Consider the following 20000-nt stretch of genomic DNA (forward strand, 5'->3'; position numbering starts at 1 on the left):
CAACATCTAACATTATAGCATCAAAATTCTTATGTACACTTCTTATGAGTTTGGTGTGTTTTGGTCAGCTACTCAAGTGGTCCTCACCAAACCTGCTCAAAGATGCAAACCACCAACAGGAAAGACTCAAGAATTTGCCTCCTTTTTTTTTTTTTTATTAAGTCAAGATGGACTTTTTGACACAATTAACAAGAAATCAAACTGTTTTGGAATCAGATGTTATGAGTTGCCATTTTGTTGGACTGAGGAATGGGAATTCAGCAATAAAATAGTCTCTTTTTTCATGGACGTGATCAGAGGATGAGTGAATTTTATTGATAATGTTTTTTTTTCTAGAATATGACAAACTTATAAATGCCAGAATGACTGCTCAATCTTCATTAAACACAATTATCAGTTTACAGTGTGTTGTCTCATACATGTATTACAGTCTTTCACCTATAGTGTTATACGTTACCAATGTTCACAATGATTTTTTTAGTTAAAATCTTTCAGTAACAGTTAGTATGTGGCTACAGTCACTGGAGCATTACAGGTTTGACAAGGAGAGGACTCCCTCATAATGGTTGATTGCTATCATTTTTGACGTTTTGTGTTTTGAGTGAAACCAGAGGTCAAATCACACACAAGTCTCTCTCTTGACAAAAAAACCCACAACGTTTATCCCCCGATAAAATAACGCGAAGCTGCACAACAGCGTGTTTCCCACGAAGAAATTGCCATAATGGTTTCTCAGCATTTCAACCTCTGAAAATTTGGATGTTCTTAAGTTCCAAAAGAAAACTTTGCAGTCAGACTACGATGACCATTCTCTCCATGACTTTATGGTCAAAAGTAGCATCTAACTGCACTTGGTGAAAAGATCGAGTTTTTCTGGTACTGGGCTTCAAGTGCGAGAACTGTTCCTTGGTAGAGTGTGCCTAATTCGAAGTTTTTCTGTTATATGCTCAATATTCTAATAAAGAAAAACGACATTCTGCAGCCTATCCGTAAGAATTATGTGACAGCACACTCAAACTAGTAGCTCAGACAATTAGAATGAAAGAATTAAGGGAATTACCTCCAGATGGATTCTGAGTAAACATATTTCTGCTAAGAGCTAAATCATAATTATAATCCATTTGATTTAAAACGAAGCGGTTGTGACGTGCTGGGTGTAATTTCCGGATGTCCAGATTCTTTGAAGCACTAATTTTGCCAAAAAACAAAACACCGACGACCTAGCTTCACTCTCCTAATCAAAACTGGGATGGTTTAAACTAAGTGTGACCCATGTTACTTTAATACCAAGCAGTATCGGCAAAACAGGGTGGTGTTTTTACCCTTCTTTAGAATAAATGAATTTATTTGAGGAAGGCTAAACGTTGGTGCTGAGGAGGATTCCACTAGATGGAGTAAGTTGGCCGTTTTTACTTGACAGACGTGACTAAAGGGAGTCCCATGAGATGGCGAATTTACTTTCCCTTCGTGTGAAAGGATTTGCTGTTCCCTGTGGATTGTTATGATAGTGCGAATTCGACAGCATTTAAGCATGTAAACCTGACAAGACAACGTAGAGCGTACCACAGAGTATATTAACTTAAGTTTTAAAATAACAATTTTTACTGCAGTGTTAGGAATGCAAGTTTTTGTTACGTTAGTTTAGTTGATATGCCTTTGTCGACACGATTAAGAAATACGCAATATATGTAGAAATTTGTTCTGCGCTTCTGCACAACACTTCTGATTTTGCAGCAAATTTCCATTTTCTGCAGTATAATTTAGGGCGACCTACATCAGTTTTCAGAAGGTACAGTTTAACAAAACATTATTTGTGGCCCTTTACCATTTTATGTTGGAAATGTAGTTTATACTTTCCGGATTTCAATGAAGATCGAGAAGGATAACTCGCATTTTGAACTACATTTCCCACAGTTCTACAGTGAGTTTGCCTCGCCTCCATTTTGGTGTCATCTCATGAATATATGTAGCATAGTATTTGCGTAAGAGGTCGGACGACGTTCATTTTGTATTCTCGCGTAGCTACTATTTCATGCGTAATGAGACCCACTGTTGCGTCTCCGCCCTCCCGTGCATTACACTCCTACTTGAGTTTCCTTCCACCGATAGTCTCCATGATCTGACATTGGGACAGCGGGACAAGACGTTGATCGAGGTGAACACGAAGGCAGCTGGATGTTCAGAGGATTAGTTACGCCGTTCAAACGGCGGACGCGAACGGTGTGCATCTTCTTCTTCGACTATCACATGGAATAGGTAGTAGTTTCTAAGCACGTATCCGTGGATTAGTTAGTACTTGCGGAAGATGGAAAGTGCGCGGGCTGTTGTGTCGGCCGTCAAGTTGGTCGAGGATAGTTCCGCAACGGCGGGCGCAGGGAAATCCCTCTTGGATACTGACGGCGTGAGCAAGTTAAAGAAGCCCAGCGGACTGTCCACTGCTTTGAGAATGGCCTTGGATGATGGCGGTGGTGGTGAGTCAAAGACAGAGAGCGGAAGACAATTGACAGCCCCTCGAACAGATGTCCTTAAAGGGAGTCGCCAGCCTCAGGCAGCTGCAGATACAAACATCACGAGTAAAACTGTTATCAAAACCTCTAAAAATGGCCGAAGTTTAATGAGCAGTTCGAACTCGCTTCTGCTGAAAAGGAGGCGTTTGAGGAGGAATCTCTCGGCTGCAGCAGCAACCACTGCCACCTCAGCTGTGTCCGCCGGGGGTGGGAAAATGAACTCGGCCTCTTCTTCGTCCTCCTTGCACACACGGAGTCTGGACAGGAAGACTTTGCTTAGGCATCGGCAAAATATTCAGCTACAGCCGTCTGACAGGCAGTGGGTGCGGGCGGACCTACATCGGGGATCCATACATGTCCACGACAAGCTTACGGCTTCATGCCCTAGGCCGGTGTTGTGTACACTGGAGACCACAGCCAGGGAAATAGCCCAGCGTCTGACCAGCAAATCGGGGTCGGTGGTGCGTCTAGTTGGAAAAAGCTACCATATGACAGATGTTAACGGTAACTGTAATGGCAAATTTTCTTTTCTGTGTAAACATAACCAGACGAGAAGTGCGGAGGGCAGCCGCTCTAGTTCTCCGAGACGGGCCGATTCAAGGGCTGGCCAACACGACGAACCAAGTGACAGGTTAAGACTCTTGCTTCTTGGAAAAGATAGTGCTAGGCCACAGGAGGAGTTCGATATAAACCTTTTCTCTCCTGATACCCCATCTGGGGCCAGTATTTTAGATCACTCACTGTCAGACCTAAATTCGAACACAACTGTGGATACGCCGAATGACGATGAGTCAGAGAAGAGATTTAACGGTACTGACAGCTGTGGGCGAAACTCCGGTTCGGACGTAGAGAGCAGTACGTTTGATGACTTGAGCTCCGGGGCTCGGCTTAGTGAGCACCGGGACTCCTTGAGTGATGACATGATTTTGGGTACAGATGCGTCAGTTCTGAGCCCGACCTTTGACAGCGCGACGGAGGGTTTGGATACTTATGGCAGTTCTTCGGATGAACTGGAGCTCGACGGTCCTTCCTCGAGTACGACCATAGATCCCATTCCCCAAGACCTACAAAATTTCTCCAGTGACATTAGTACCGTTTCTGCCAGCAATGGCCTTTTCGTGGTTGACCGTTTTAATGACGTGACAGGTGATACCGAGACAAACGGCAGGCTGGGCATCATGCCACCCAGCACGAGCTCCAACTCTTTATCAACGGGCAGCTTGACAGGTAACACTGCTGACACTCAAAGCCCCGACAATCACCCCGGCGTTTCGCAAACGAACCTAGTGTCAGATAACGACTCTATCCCGTCACTTTATGTTCAGCTGCACGGTGAGGCTGCCCGGAGGCTTGGCCCGGACGAGAGGCCGCTCCAAATTCAAAATGACTTTCTCTTTAAATTGGGATTTAAGGACCCTTGGCGGGTACAAGAGGAAGGAATGAACCCCGAATTAGGCTCTTTGTTACGCTTCTACGCAGGTGAGTTTCATAAGCAGTGTACTTACTCCGTAGGCAGTGCGTTTCCCATTTGTGTTGAGTGAAGCTGAAGGGGGGGCGTTGTACCAAAGAGTTTGTTGGTTTTTGTGTGTTTACAGAGTTTAACTAAATGTTAGCTTAGAGTCCAGGCGACGTCGATCGATTTTAAGCAAAAGGTGGCTACTTCATAACAGCAGAAATACCAGTTGCATGTGTAGGTCTTCAATGGCAAACTCTGTCAATCACTGGGACCTTGTTTAGTTCTGTGTCTCTTGAGAAACTGTGTATAGACTATGTCCTAGAAAAGTTTTAATATTATCCTAAACCAGCGCGAGTTCTGGCCTGCCGCTTCTTTGGGTCTACGTAAAAATCTTAAGGTTTTAGAGACTAAACGTTTTGGTACACCAATGAAAAATCGTTGATATGTGTAGAGGCCTTTGAGTGGTGTATGTAGGACGCCTTACAAAATGCGACTTCAATCTCCACACGGTTGTTTGTTTGTTTATTCTTTCCGTTTCCGTCCTCTCTTACTTTACTGCATAGTGTGCGATCTGTCTTTTAAATCAGTATCCAGAGATGATACATTTCAGTGTTAAGTTCTCTTATTCGGTGTTTACTGTACGCACTGTTGGAGTGTGAACGAATTCCACCGTCACTGATGGAGAAGCCGTGGACACGGAGATACACGGTCATAACGTTCTTCCGCCCAGAGTCACTCGCGGGGGGCAGGCTGACCGGTGGAACTGCAGAAGTAGGCCGATGTTGCCGTCTGCTCCTCCCTCCTCACCATGAAACACACATGTCTCTTTTCCACTACGACGGTGCTGGTGCCCGTGCCCGTGCCGGTGCGGAGCCGGTGCTGCCTTGGTGCCTTTTGAGAACCGGCCCGCATTTCCACTGGTTTGGGAACCGAACGCTACATAGCGAAAGTTTGGGTAATTTCCGTGGGGAAAAAATAATGTCGGACAGAACACATTGCTTGCTCTTTATAAATTTACTTTTACGCTAGACTTCCACACAGCGAAACACCTCACGAATTTTGTCCCAGAACTTTTCGCTCTGGGGGCAAAATTCATGAAAATAGTAAGTCACCTAGCTCAAAAGTTAAAACGAGTGTTTAAATGAAGGTCTGCATGAAGTGGTTTAATTGCACCAGCCAGAGCCGAGAGAGAGAGTGTCTTTTTCTACCACTCTGGGTCCGACTACGTTCATGTAACATGTAAACAACAGCCCGTATTGATGTAGACACAAATTGTTACTCATGCATCTTTTAATCATATACATTTTCATGCTACAAATATCCTTTAGCCTACCGCTACTTGGTCAGACGTTTTTTGTTACTCCCGCCTCTCTAAAAAACGTCACGTATCAAACGCTGAACTGATTGGTTCTCGCGTGGTTTTTATTTGCATAGCCTCTGACGTCAGCGGTTCCAACTTTTGGGACCAGCAATTCTGTGGTGCCGTGCCGGTGCCAGCTTTTCGGCTCCGGCACCAGTATTTTGTCAGTGGAAAAGCGCGGGTGCCGGTGCTCGATCGGGCACCGGCACCGGCACCGCGGCAGTGGAAAAGGGGTAACACACACACGCTGTCCACACTCTAAACGCGGCAGCTCAGTCAGCCCCTCCCACTCGTGCCCTTATTTCTTAAGTTGGAGCTTTGGCACGGGTGCAAGTTAACATCAGTTCACTCTCTGCGGCTCAAGTCTGGACAGCTACAGACCGACCTGCTAAGTCAAACATAAATGTTTAACGGTGCAACACTTAAGTGGCTGTCTCAGGAGCACCATGTCTTTAGGCACACATGTATAGGCTGTAAGAACAGCAGTGGATAGCTGTATAGCAGGCAGACATTCAGTGGATCTGCCCCCAGTGAAAGACAAGTTCCTTGTCTGTTTTTTTGTTTTTGTTCCTGTTTTTGAAAACACCTCTCTCCCTCTCTCTCTCTCTCTCTCTGTCTCTCTCTCTCTCTCTCTCTGCTGTTTGTTGGTAATAAAATATGGCAGCGTGCTGGACTCCCACGGGTGTGTATGACGTGGCCACAAAGACGATGCAGCCAACTTATGGTGCTTGGACACTGGTCTTGTTCCGGCTCGGGCTCCATTGTCATTCAAATGAAAAGCTTGAATGTCCTGCTGGAGGAACGGGTGGGTGTGTGAGAGAGAGAGGGTGAGAGGGAGGGGGGGTGGGGGAGCAGGGGGGGTATTTAATGCCCAATTCTTTGAGACTTGTACACTCTGGATATTTGGATGCTGCTTGGCCTTTCTCCTTGCTCTCAGACACTCCTCTCTCTCTCTCGCTCTCTCTCCCTCCCGTCCTCACTCTCATGAATGCGGCCTTGCCAAGACCTGGCAGGAAGCTCATTCATTCACTCAGTAAAAGAAAAACAGGGATGTTAACAATAAGGAAGGTGTGTGTGATTGAAGGAGGGAATATATATTTAAGTCTTCCTGCCATGGCACATGCATGTTGGTGCTGGTTCTTGAATGTTCTGGCCACTTTCCTCTTTCTCATCCTGCAGTCTGGTGCTAGAGAAAAGAACAGTTATAGAATGAACTTACTCCAGATCAGGTCGATCTAACTTGGACATGTAGGCTATGATGGCGAGGTGGGCTTTGTGTTTGTGAGGGAAGCGTAGCTGTGGTAAGAGTCATGTTTACAGTTAAACATGTTGTCATTGTGAAAACATGGAGAGTGTGTTTGTAGTGTGTGGACTCTGGGTAAGATAATGAGCAGTCAGACAGGCCATCCCGTACGACAGGTTTGTCCTCTGGGTTTCACAGAGACAAGACCACTAACAGGAGGCAGAGGCTGTTTATTTTGTGTTAACCCCGTACAGTTGCCAGATGCCAGGGACCTCAGAGTGTCTGGGGTGTTTCAGTATCGTTTATTGGTCGTTGTCATGGAGTGTGTGTTGTGCGCTTGTCTTTTTAGAAAGTGTTCGTATTGTGTAGTGTATTTTTTGTGGCTTTAGGTGGTATTGAATAGTGTGAAAATGTGTATTACTATTACAAGTGTTATTGTGCACGCACACACGCGTGTGTGTGTCCAGCCTACACACCCCTGCATGAGTCAGCAGATGTCCACATATGTCTGACATGTCCAGCAGAGGGAGGGGGAGGGGGTCGTCATGACGACGCTACAGGACCCCATGTGACTCAGCTTAACTCTAGTCACTTGAGCTGTCTCTTAGGTCTGTCAATCAACCCTCCTGCGGTTAACTCTCTCTCTTTCTCTTTCTCCCAGTCTCTCTATATCTCCTTCTCTCGCTTTATCTCTCTCCCTCTGTTACGGGCGGGTGTCTTCCGGAACAGTCCTCCCCACCGCCCCCATTAAGTGGTATGCGTGGAATGTACTCTGGTTCCTTCAGAATGTCAAGCATGCATGGCTGAAGAAAGAGAGGAGAGAGGAGGGGTTCATCCGGGTTTGGAAGAGTGGAGAGGGGGTCAGGGTTATGGGGGGTGGGGGGTGCACAGCTGTCAACACTGAACACCATCACTAACTCACAGCATTAATAACTGAAATGGTTGGCCAGATCCTGTCAGAAACCTTGTGCTTACAGGCAGTATAACAACACATATCTAATCTCTTAGTTAGACATTAACATCTTACGAAGTCTTTCTTTCTGTTTAACACACACACACGCACACACAAACAAACAAACAAACAAACACTAGCTCTGTGCACCTCTGATTCAGATAAACTCTGAGGGTGGGGACAGGGGTGGGTGTGTCTGGGGGACAAGGCTTGCCTAATTCCACTGCTTGGTTTTGGAAAGAGATGAGCGTAAGGAAGTCGTTGTTCATGATGTCATTGGAGAGCCTTTTCCTGATAGGTTGGTATGACTCTGGCTGTGTCAAGACATTGTGTGTGCATGTTGCCGTGAGAAAAGCAGATAGATTAAACGCTAGTTCTGTCCAACCAGTGGAGAGAAGTCAGAGTGGCCTAGTTAAACCAGGGCAGAACTTTTAATAATTTACTCTCAAAGCTTTTTAGCATATCCAACACTTTTTTCCCCTTTAATCCAAGGCATCATCCTGTCCTCTTATTCTATCTGTTTGACTCCAACTTGACATGATATATAATGTGTATTTTATTTATATATATATATATACGCGCACGCACACACACACACACACACACATACATACATACATACATACATACATACATACATACACACACACACACATATATATATATATATATATATATATATATATATATATATATATATATATATATATTTTTTTTTTTTAGATTTATTTATTTATTTTTTTTCAAGTTCTGGTAGATGAGAGTTTTTCTCATTTTGGTCGGCTCACCTGACGACTTATCCGTGACCTCGTAACTGTCAGGACATGAATGCATTTAAATGGGACAGCAGTTACAGTGAAGATGGCACAACCAGTTCTGCATGTTTTTCTTTTTTGTTTTTTTGTTTTTCCCCCTCGTATCTCCCTTAATTCTGCCACTGTAATCTTTCATAAGCTCTTTCGACTGGTTCGTGGTGTGTCTGCTGCGGCTGTGGGGCTGGTGGACATGTATGAATGAGGGAGGTATGTTTTACCTGTACTTACATCCAGCCAAACATTCACCCATCTGGCCCACACAGGAGGGACACAGCTGGGAGACAGGAGGCAAGGGCCGGGAGGCAGGAGGGACGCGGCTGGGAGACAGGAGTGATATGGCAGGGAGACAGGGGACCGGGGCTTGGTGGTTAACAGCTAGGTTCCTGGCTTTGGGAACCAGTCCTTTTGGAAAGCGTCATCTGCCTGCTTTAGTTTACACAAAGGAAAAGCACCAGTGCATCTTTTTTTTTTTTCTTCTTAGTTTGTTTATTTGTTTGTTTTTGAGATTTTTAATGCTTTGTCCAGTTTTAAATTTTCCAGAGGCTTGTTAGAGGTGTAACAGGTTTGCAATGTCTTGTGTGCTGGATGGGAGGTTGTAGACTGAGCTGAATATAGAGAGGCGTGTCCTGCACATTAATGAGATTCATCTTCTCGCTGGAAAAGGAGACTGCTTTGTCTTCTTTAGTGGAATATTCAAACTTAATGACAATATGGAACAGGTCAAGGTGACTACTACTAGTTCTGGTAGGGTTCTACTGAGAGTTAGCGCTGGTTGCTTCCTTCCTTTAACCTAAATCTCTCAAACTCAGTCAGTCAGATGTAGGTTCGCGTTTGTCTAATGACAAAGCGGAAAGATCAGATTGACTAGTGTCTTTGCTTCGGTTCTGACACACACACACACACACACACACTCACTCACTCACACTCTCTCTCCTTCTCTCCCTCTCCACCAGGAGTCCAAGCATTCTGGCCTCTGTGTTTTTTACACCTTTAAAAAGTGTCAGCTGTCGCTCTGGTAACCAGTCTTGGTGTGTTTTTAAACCCAGATGATGACGGCTCTCTTATCAAATACATTCAGATCTGAATATGGGCCTGTCTGTTATGGTTGAGCGTTAAATTGTCAAACTCATGAGGATCATTTTTGACCCCAGGGCACCCACAGAAGCAGTCTTAAGAAACACAGGTTTAATGTTTAGAGAGGACCCGCCCCCCCCCCCCCCCCCTTCAACACACACACACACACACACACACACACACACACACACACAGGGAATACAGGTTTAATATTTAGAGAGGACTTTTGTCTGGAAAACCAAACTCCGTTGGTTTAATGGCTAACGTCGGCCAAAAACCTGAGTAAATCCCCGAGTAAAAGCCATCTTCAGATGGGTGAGGGGCCCTGGGTTTTACTGTTACACACACTGGCATGTCATGTTAGTGTAGTGTGTACACACACACACACACACGCACGCACGCACACACACAGGCCCTTGATACAGTCAGTGTTGTTTCTAGCCAGGCCGTTAAATGAGTCATTATGTAATTGTCTAATCAGATTTGACACGTTTGACAGGAACAGGGACTGCACTGCTGGTCAGCTGAGCTAGGATCCTGACTGGAGGATGAACGAGAGAGAGAGAGAGTGTGTATGTCTATGTGTGTGTGTGTGTCTCTGGACATCTGTGTGTCTGCACATGTGTGTGTTTGTGTAAGGATGCTTTACTGGATAGTGATAAGATATCATATGTGTGTGCATGTGTGTGTGTGTGTGAGATGGTACCATAGTGATTCAGATCTCAGTGGTATGCACAGGGCCGATGGGTGAATCTGTCTGAGGACTGCTGTGTGTGCTGAGGTATGTGTGTAAATTTAGTCCTGTTGTAGTCCCCTCAGGGTGTACGTGTGTGTATGTGGGGTTGGACATCAGTGGATTTCCAGTGTTTAGGAGTGGTTTTAAGAAAGCACTACCAGACCCCTCTTGAGACAAATATTGAGGGTGTTTGCTTCCTTTATCTTGACTTCCATTTCCACTGATTGTTGTGGTTATTGTTCCTGTGTGCTGAGTACTGGGGCAGTCCTGCACTGTGGCTCTAAGGATCAGCTCCCCCTTAGGAACCCCTCTTTTTAAAGTCTGTCCTCCCCTTCGGCCATGTTTGGTTCCTCTTTTCTCCTCTTCCTCTCATTAGGCGCTTTCACACCGGAGGAACTTTTCCATAGTTCTTAGAACTGTTGGAGAAAGTACCCCCTTTTTCGCGTGTTCGCACCGCAGGAACTTAGAACGATCATAGTTCTTAGAACGCTGTTTTGAGGGGCTTTTTTAGCTCCTACTTCAGGGTAGGTACTTTCGCAGCGCAATAGGAACCTTGTGACATAGGTGTACAGCCATTGATCCAGACACAGGTATACGATGATTGCAACGACCATTTTTAAAGATCCGTGCAAAATATAAAGTCTTAGAACGTATTTCATTTAGCTTTTGATATTCATGTCTCAAAATGTCTGGAATTGTAGGAGGGGGCACATGGTTTTTATGTTTTATTTTACCGGTATTTTATATCCCCCAACAATGACCATTTTGCAACGTCCAATGTATATTTGTACATTGAAGAGGTAGCGTAGGCTACACTCCGCTTCGGTAGGTGCTTGTGTGTCCGCTTATGTGGCTGTGATCCGCATTTTAACGTAAAATAAGAATGTGTTTATCCAGCTTACGATTTTAGGGCTGCGGCGGGGAAAAAGGAAAAAAAAAAAAAAAAAAAAAACACGATGCCGCGAGCAAGGGTCAGGCACAAACGCTATGCTAGCACCCGAAAAGTACTATGCCTATCAAGTCATTCACTGCTACTGCGGTGGTAAATGCATAAATGCATTGGGAAATTATTTTTTCCATTGGACTGGGTCTATCGCCATACAGTTTTATTTTCGTTAATGAGAAGGCAGTTATAGGTTATCTAATGTGCAATCAATATTTCTGTCATTCAAATTCAATAAAACTCATTGTGTATACTGTAGTCTAGTTTGTCGATTTCTTCCGCAGTAATGGCTCTTTTTTTCCTTTTGGAGGTATTTAAAAGGTCTTAAAAGTCATTAAATTTGTACTTCAAAATGTGCAGCTATCCTGGTTAGTCATAAACAACAGCTCTTAGCTGCTATACCGTCGGCCGGCTTACGTCACTTCAGCGTTCCTGCTGGCGGTGCGAAAGCAAACAGAAAAAAGGCCCTAGAACGAATGTAGTTCTAGGGGAAGCTCCACAGGGGGTAGTTCCTATCGCATTAGACCCCTAGAACTGTTCGGTGCGAAAGTGCCTATTCTCTCATGTTTTCACACTCTGACGCCCCAGTTTTCTTACTTTTTCTCCATTCTGTCCACCTAAGTCTCCAAATATACGAGCATGTTTTAGTTATGTATGAGTCTGTGCTAAGGCTTTTTTATGACATACAGGACAAGGTATATTTTCTTTCTGTTTTTGTTTGTTTTGTTTTGTTTTGTGCCTCTTTCTTTTTTTGTTTCTTTCGTTTTGCTTTGTTTCGCGCCTCAGACGTACACGGTCCATTAAATCAAGTCAGCTGTCTAAACATTTGCCTTTTAATTTGGAGCAGTGTGATGCGTCCTTGTGTTTTCTGTCTGTTTTTGTCTCTCCCCTGACGGGAGACCATGGACTTTAGGAGAGAGCTGACGCTCTGATACAGGAAGTGCCTATGACGGCTGTCACGTCTCCAGTGCCAGAAGTCTGTGTCTACAGCCAGTCTCATTCTCCCACTCTGGCTGCCTGGGAACAACATGCCCGTTTTCACAGTCTATTCCAGTCTGGAGGGTCTGTCAGTCAGCCCCCCCCCCCCCCCCCCCGTGGCCTGATGGTCCCTGCCTTTCTGTAACATTACTGTTTGGTCAGCAGGAAATTTCCCTGCTTTGGGGCTGTAGTTGGTACATTTCAGCCACTAGTGGAAGACTATGGTTCTTGCAAAAGCAGAGAGATGTAGTTTTGTATCTTAGTGTGACCTTAACTGTTGGGATGTGTTTTACGTGGGGGGGGAGGGGGGGGGGGGGGGAGGGGGGGGGGGGGGGGGGGGGGCGTCCTCTGAAGTGCCTCTGGGCCCCGGCCTTCTGGGAGACCTGATTCTGAACCAGGTCACTACTCAAGCTGCTCCCAAAACCTGACAATCAGAGAGAGAGGCAGACAGACAGACAGTGAACAAGAGCAAGAAGGAGCAAGAGAGAGAGAGACAGACAGACACAGAGTGAACGGGAGCGAGAGAAAGAGACAGACAGAGTGCGAACGAGAGTAAGAAGGAGAGAGAGAGGGAGACAGAGAGCGAGCATGAGAGAGAGAGAGGGTGAGTGTTCTGGTAAGCTGAACAGTTTGTGTTGTGTTTGACTGTTCGGCAGGAGAAGTGAGGGGATGTATTTTGTGGGTAAAGAATGAAACGTGAGGGAGTGACATCCGGCCGCCTCTGTGACCACAGACATGGCCCCTGACAGGTAGATACTTGTCAAAAAATAAACCCAGTACATGTCCCAGTACATGAGAGAGCAGGGTCACACACAGCACACTCCCACAGAGTCTAAAACACACCTCACAGCAGCAGCATGGTCCACCAAGACCAAAGTAGGCCAGTTTCAATTTGATTAAAGAAAAAAAATCACCCAGTGAGTTATGAACATACTTCAGTTATGCACACTGCAATGGATTGGCAATGAAGTGGTTCAGACTTCTCCCTCACACACACACACACACACACACACACACACACACACACACAGAGTCTTTGCTGTCTGTGGTACAGGCCGGTGGGAGATTAATCTTGGGTCAGTGGGGAGCAAGCTTTGATCATCAGCTCTCTTCTTAATGCAGCATAGCATCTGAAACTCTAAGCCTCACAGAAGCACACACACACACACACACACACACATGCAAACAGCACACACCCATGCAGACAGCACACACTTTAACCTCTGCAGACAGTACAGGATTTTGGACGATCAGGTCTGGATGAGTTCTCCTCGCCAGAGATTTTTGGGCAGTCACGTTCGGTGGATTTCTGCTGTTCCTGTCTCCTCTGGCCTGGACTGAGGGCGGCCCATACTGTTTGTTCTCTGAAGTTCACCATGGTGAAGGCCAACACGCCCCAGCATGCTCTATGGCTTCTTTAGTCCCAGATTATTTTGGCAGCTAATTTGCTTTCAGCGAAATTTGTGCCAAAAAACAGAAAGATAAGTAAATCAATAAGTGAGCGGATGACAGCATGATCTTTAATAGACTTTAAAGTGTTTACTGTGTCCTCACTCATTAACTGAGCTGTCCATATCTCTCAGCTTTGAAAATTTACCCAGCAGGTTTTAAAAACATACAGGCTACGTTAGTTTAGGCAAATGTACCATCATCTCCAGAGCAGATCCTTGCACCACTCCCTGCAGGCTCTGGTCTGGTCACTGACTGAGAACAGAGGAGATCTTCACATTGGCTCAGCCATAGAATGTGGCAAGGCAAGTGTTGATGGCGTTTTCCTGCAGCCTGTTCTGATGCGATGCTTAAACTCACACCCTTGAATTGTATGACTGACAGCCTTGCAGACGTCTGCTGAACGTGACCTTTGACCTGCTGCTAGATCAGATAGCTTCTGATCTGATTTGGTCATGTGACCCAGGCTAGCTACATCCCTTTCTGACACTAGCAGATAAGACGTCTTAAAATGGCGGTGTTGAGCACCATGTACTTCCTGTTTAAAACCACTCTTTTTTATGCAGGCCAGAAGAATTGACCCTTCGCTAAGCCTCTCCCTAGAACAGCCACTGTCCAATCCTACGTTAGCAACCGTAACTAAGCACAGGAGGCCTGTCAAACTTTCAGAACAAAGGAAAATGCCGAAACTGTGTGCATATGGAACCTGCAAATCCGACAGCAGATATCCTCAAAGTTTACAGGAGGATGTCGTATTTTTTGCTTTTCGAAAGCCAAAAACACTAGAGGAGAGATGTCGACAGTGACAACTTATGGTAATTCAACTCTGTCTCTGTGGGGGTTAACGACTGCCACGGCTAGCATAACACTACACTTTGGCAAAGAAATCTGTGTAGTCTGTATTTTGAGTGATACACTAAACAAAGCCATACTGCCATGTCAGTTTGCTAACTGACTCAATTTTATTGATAACATGCTGATGTTTTGTTTACGCACTTTTGTAATGAAGAGGTAGTTGTACATAACATTACTGTATTTGTTGAATGCATGTGTGGAGCATGACATCAAACCAGTCAGACAACGAATATTGTAACGTTGCAACTCTGTGTAATCTCACAAAATTGCCAAATATGTCTGTATGTACAGGCTTGACAATGATAATTATTCACCATGTTTCAGGTTGACAACCACTCTCGGTTCACTCGTATTGCAAATGCCCTCTAACAGTTCAATAGCTAATTTGGTTAACTTGACGTTAGCTACTCAGGTATTAACAGTGACTGCAAGGCTTGTAGTTTTTAGTGATGTATGCAGTGTTACTTTAAAAAGTTGGCTCTGACAGATACTACTAGTAAACATCCTTAACTCGTTGGGTTAGTTTTATATATCTTGTTTTATTTTGCATTTGTGCATGTGCTTCGATCAGCAGCTCATCCGAGGCCAAACCAGCTTTTTCCTCGATTTTAATGTCCTCTTCATCCACAGTACTCAGCAGACAAATTATATTATGAATGTAGCTCTCACATGCATATTGTAGTCCTTTCTAGCTACTTCTCTCAAAATTTCCAAACTTTGATTCCAGAAATTTTCTATTATTTTCTTTGGAATATCTCTTGCTGATATCGTTGAAAACGCTATAGATTGACATGCTGGGTGTGAATGCTTGACAGGCGTAGCAACAGTAACCAAGGGGGCGGGCCTTAGCGAAGGGTCAATTCTCCCAGGCTCTCAGGACTTCGCAGAGTTAACACCCATCTCTGAGTGTTCTTACCTCTAACCTCAGGGAGTGGTGCCACAGACCAAGGAGAGAAAAAAAAGCAGAAAAACTGTACAACCTACCACAGCAATCATTCTCACTCTCTGTTCCTCGCCCTCTCTCTCTATTCCTCTCCCTTTCTCATTTTCTCCCTCTCTCTCTTTCATTCACTTGGTTCAGTTGTTCTTTCTGCTCCTCAACCCCTTTGCCTCTGTGGGTCTCTCTCGCTCTCTCTCTCTCTCTCGCTCGCTCGCTCTCTCTCTGTGCCACTATGGTCACATGGCTCATGCATGTGACAGGGCGCAGTGCCAGAGCACCCCGGATCCCACCGTCACACTCGCTCCGAGCCTCGTTAAATTTTAAACAATACAAAAGGGGGCGGGGGAGGGGGGCACGTGGGGTCAGGGGAATGTGCAGTAACACCAAGTTCTTTCATTTACTTCCTCAGTCTTACGACAGCACATGCCCACTGTAGCCCCTCCCATACACCACACTGCACAGCCACCTCCACTCTCTCAGTGTCCTTATCAAAAGCTCCGTCATACACACACACACACAGTCGCATAGAGGCATAAGTGACAAAAGTGAAGAGCAGCTGAAAAAGCAAAAGGAGAAGTTAGTCAGGGTGTGGACACAGAATGGGTTTGGTTTGGGCTGTGTAGTCCAGTGAGTGTTGAGCAGACGACCAGCCACCATGTTATTGAACTATTCTATCATGGCATGGCTCCCACAGCCAAACCCAGAGGCTTCTTTAGGCCAAACATTGTCACCCTGCTTACTGCAAGTATGGACAGAGAAGCAAGTGATGTCAGGAACATTATTGCTGTATCTACAGCTGTGTATCCAGTCCCTCTGTGCCCGGCCCCTGCCATCCCGCCCCGTCAGCCTGCCTGTCAGCGTGTTCAGCTTTAAGCCTTTTTTTAATATGACCTTCTGCCTGCAGTAACTGAGCCCAGATCAGATAACTGCTCACTGTTTTGAAAGACAAATAAATGTGAGGCATGCTTGTAATGCACCTGGTCTACGTTTGTGTCCTGTGTGTAGCAGGAAAAGGACCAACTGACAGACCTCTGCAGTTGTCACATGACCTGCTGTGCTCACTGACACAGCACTCACAGAACAGCATAACACAACACCGTCAAACAGAAACTTTTTCATATATGAACTATGATGTCTTCTCTGATAAAGCGTCTTGTTATTAGTGCAGTTTGCTACCAGTGCAGGTGTATGGGCAGTGTGGCGTGTCAGAGATGACATCATCTGTGGTTTTATGTTGTTTCTGTCTGGCAAGATCCTGTGTTTGAAATAACTGTGCATCCCTCCTGAAGTGAGAGAGAGAGGTGTGCAGAAAGCCAAGGAGGAGGTGAAGTTCATATCAGAGGAGAACAGTGCCATTTGGAGAGACAGAGGGAGAGAGAGATTGTGATAAAGGGAGGGGGGGTGGAGGAAAGAACAGGTGAGTGGAGCAGCCTTTGGAAAGTCAGGTAAGAGTGGGTAGTTGAGTGGCAGTGACTCTTAACATACTCGGTCATTAACAGTGAGGAAGTGTTAATCCAGACAAACCAGGCTAACATTCAGGATAGACATCCAGGCCAGGAAATGACCTTCACCTCCCCACATCCAAAGGCAAACAGAGTTCGTGTTAACCTAACTTTCTACTGTAGGCAGTGGAACTATAACCACTCACCTTTGAGCTCTGACCTCTCACTGATCCCTGACAAGGTATGCCTTGACCTTTGACCCTCCCTAATCTTAACCAAAGGTTTATCGCTTGGCTTCTGTGGTCTGTGCAGTCTGTTGTGGCCTTGCTTTTGGGTTTTTTTTGTTTTTTTACTTTACCTTTTATACATTTGCATTGGGGTAAAATGAAATTGTTAAATTTTTGAGACACAAAGCGACAAACATGTATGTGCAAATGTTCCATTATGAATGTTTAAGCTGCTGTAAGTACTCATAAATACTAAACTAAGATCAATTCTGACTATGGCCATCATAATCCATAACCTAAAACGGATCTATTTTTCAACATAGCATCAATAACGCTATCTGGGACACAGTAGGACATATTATAGCAGTCAACTTTACGTATATTTTACATTGGTCTGAACAGCAGATTCCAGTTCAGCTGTCACAGTATAGTACACACTTTGAGCCCTAGGACACTGACCTGGGACCAGCTGATGTGGGTGTAATCCAGCCTGTAATGCACGCAGGTACGGCTGAGTGCTGAGACTGCCAGTATAGAGATATCCTAACAAGTGTTTTCATGGGGATTTTTTTTGTTTTGTTTTTTAAATCGAAGAACAGCAGAATGATGCTTACGTTTGCATACTTCATGTCTGCTTGGCTCATGACTTCAGTCATCTGAGAAGACGGGACAGGCCGTGCCGTTTCCTGCTTGCCTCTTATAAACCTGCCCTGTTGGGTATGGCTTGGTCGGGGCTTAGGGGTTTTATAATGCAGCAGTGAGAGGTGGTCTTCGGAGGCTGAGTGTAGAGGAATCTGTATCTTACAGAGGCGCGTTTTCTAAAAGTCACGATTTCCTTTTATTACATCCTGTTTCTCATCGCCAGTGCATCATCACAGGACACAAAGCTCAGGACACTTGGTGTCGGACTCTCTCCTGTCAAAACTAGATGTTCAGTTTACGGCCATTTAGCAGAAGGGTGCTAGAAGCTACCACAGAGTGAAAATTTACAAAGGCCTGGTCAGGACACACACACACACACACACACATCTACATACATGAGACGTCTGATTACAGATGAGAGTCAGGTTTGCATAAGCTGCACTCATCAGTAGGACCAGAGTGGATGAATAACAAGTTAAACAACTGAAATGATATGAGAGGAACTCTTAGTATCTTTAGTAAGACTTTACATTTGCAGCTCACCACAGGTATTTAAACACTTTAAACAAAAGAAAAACTGAAATCTGAGCTGTGTGCCTGTGCTCCCAGTCCACTGAGAGTGTGTGAAACAGGAGATCATAGTCCAGATGTACTGAGTGTGTCATACAGGAGATCTTAGTCCAAATGTACTGAGTGTGTGATACAGGACATCTTAGTCCAGATGTACTGAGTGTGTGATACAGGACATCTTAGTCCAGATGTACTGAGTGTGTGATACAGGACATCTTAGTCCAGATGTACTGAGTGTGTCATACAGGAGATCTTAGTCCAGATGTACTGAGTGTGTGATACAGGACATCTTAGTCCAGATGTACTGAGTGTGTGATACAGGACATTTTAGTCCAAATGTACTGAGTGTGTGATACAGGTGATCTTAGTCCAGATGTACTGAGTGTGTGATACAGGACATCTTAGTCCAGATGTACTGAGTGTATGATACAGGTGATCTTAGTCCAGATGTACTGAGTGTGTGATACAGGACATCTTAGTCCAAATGTACTGAGTGTGTGATACAGGTGATCTTAGTCCAGACGTACTGAGTGTGTGATACAGGAGATCTTAGTCCAGATGTACTGAGTGTGTGATACAGGACATCATAGTCCAGATGTACTGAGTGTGTGATACAGGACATCATAGTCCAGATGTACTGAGTGTGTGATACAGGACATCATAGTCCAGATGTACTGAGTGTGTGATACAGGACATCTTAGTCCAGATGTACTGAGTGTGTGATACAGGACATCTTAGTCCAGATGTACTGAGTGTGTGATACAGGACATCTTAGTCCAGATGTACTGAGTTTGTGATACAGGAGATCTTAGTCCAGATGTACTGAGTTTGTGATACAGGACATCTTAGTCCAGATGTACTGAGTGTGTGATACAGGACATCTTAGTCCAGATGTACTGAGTGTTCACCTGCACTCATCTCCTCCCTGAGAGATAGTAGTCTGGGAACACTGTTAAACCTGAGTAAGTCCTCTAGATGATGAATACAGAAACACAACTGTGTTTCTGCAACCAAAATGATCAGTATATTGTAGCTTTAATATTCAGTAAGCCACAAATGAAAAACATTTTAATGATGTTTAATATCACACTACATTACACTGTATATTACATAACAGAACATTTATTTAATTAATAGCTTAACATTGCACAATAAACTTATTTAATTAATAATTTAATATTGAACAATACACTCATTTAAAACTACTGGCCTCCATAATGATTCAGAAGAATTCACTTTAAAACGCCTCCATTCATCTGAACTCTGGAGGGGATGGAGTCAGGGGATGTCCTGTGTGCAGGGCCACAGACAGTACCCACAATGCTGGAGTGTTTTTCAGAGCAAAGCTGTGTTAGTTATTTCAGTCAAACACCAGCTTATAAAGTCTTATCTGGATAGTTTAGCCTTCTTGTTTAGCCTTTTCTTAGTGACTGCTGTTGCTCACTGTGTACATGTCTGTGGTTGCTCTGTGTGTCTGTTTGTGAGAGAGAGAGAGAAATAGAAAGACAGTGTTTGTGTGTTTGTTTTTTCTGCTGTTGGAACACTGTAAATAAAAGAAGAGCTTTGTGGTGCTGGCCTTGTTTTTGACTTTGAAGAGAGACTCTGTGCCTCTTGGCTGCTGTATGTCACTGTGATGGGGATGGTCACGGTCACTTTCCCTCTCCCAGTAAAATCCTGACCAGTATACACCGCTCTCTTTAGACCCACACCAATACAGTGCTGACCAGTTTACGCCGCTCTCTTTAGACCCACACCAGTACAGTACTGACCAGTATACGCTGCTCTCTTTAGACCCACACCAGTACAGTACT

The 20000-nt window shown here is 44.8% G+C and overlaps 1 protein-coding gene across 1 annotated transcript in view; it reads left to right on the forward strand.

Moving 5' to 3' along the window:
* Positions 1-2129: 2129 nt before the first annotated feature.
* Positions 2130-20000, forward strand: part of phlpp1 (PH domain and leucine rich repeat protein phosphatase 1) — a 48565-nt gene continuing 30694 nt past the window's right edge. The window contains exon 1 of the mRNA XM_030773469.1: positions 2130-3986. Within this exon, the coding sequence (XP_030629329.1) occupies positions 2306-3986 (1681 nt within the window). The 5' untranslated portion in view covers positions 2130-2305. The remainder of the gene's footprint in view (positions 3987-20000) is intronic.

Source organism: Chanos chanos, chromosome 5 (genome assembly GCF_902362185.1).
Source record: "Chanos chanos chromosome 5, fChaCha1.1, whole genome shotgun sequence".
Lineage (NCBI taxonomy): Eukaryota > Metazoa > Chordata > Actinopteri > Gonorynchiformes > Chanidae > Chanos > Chanos chanos.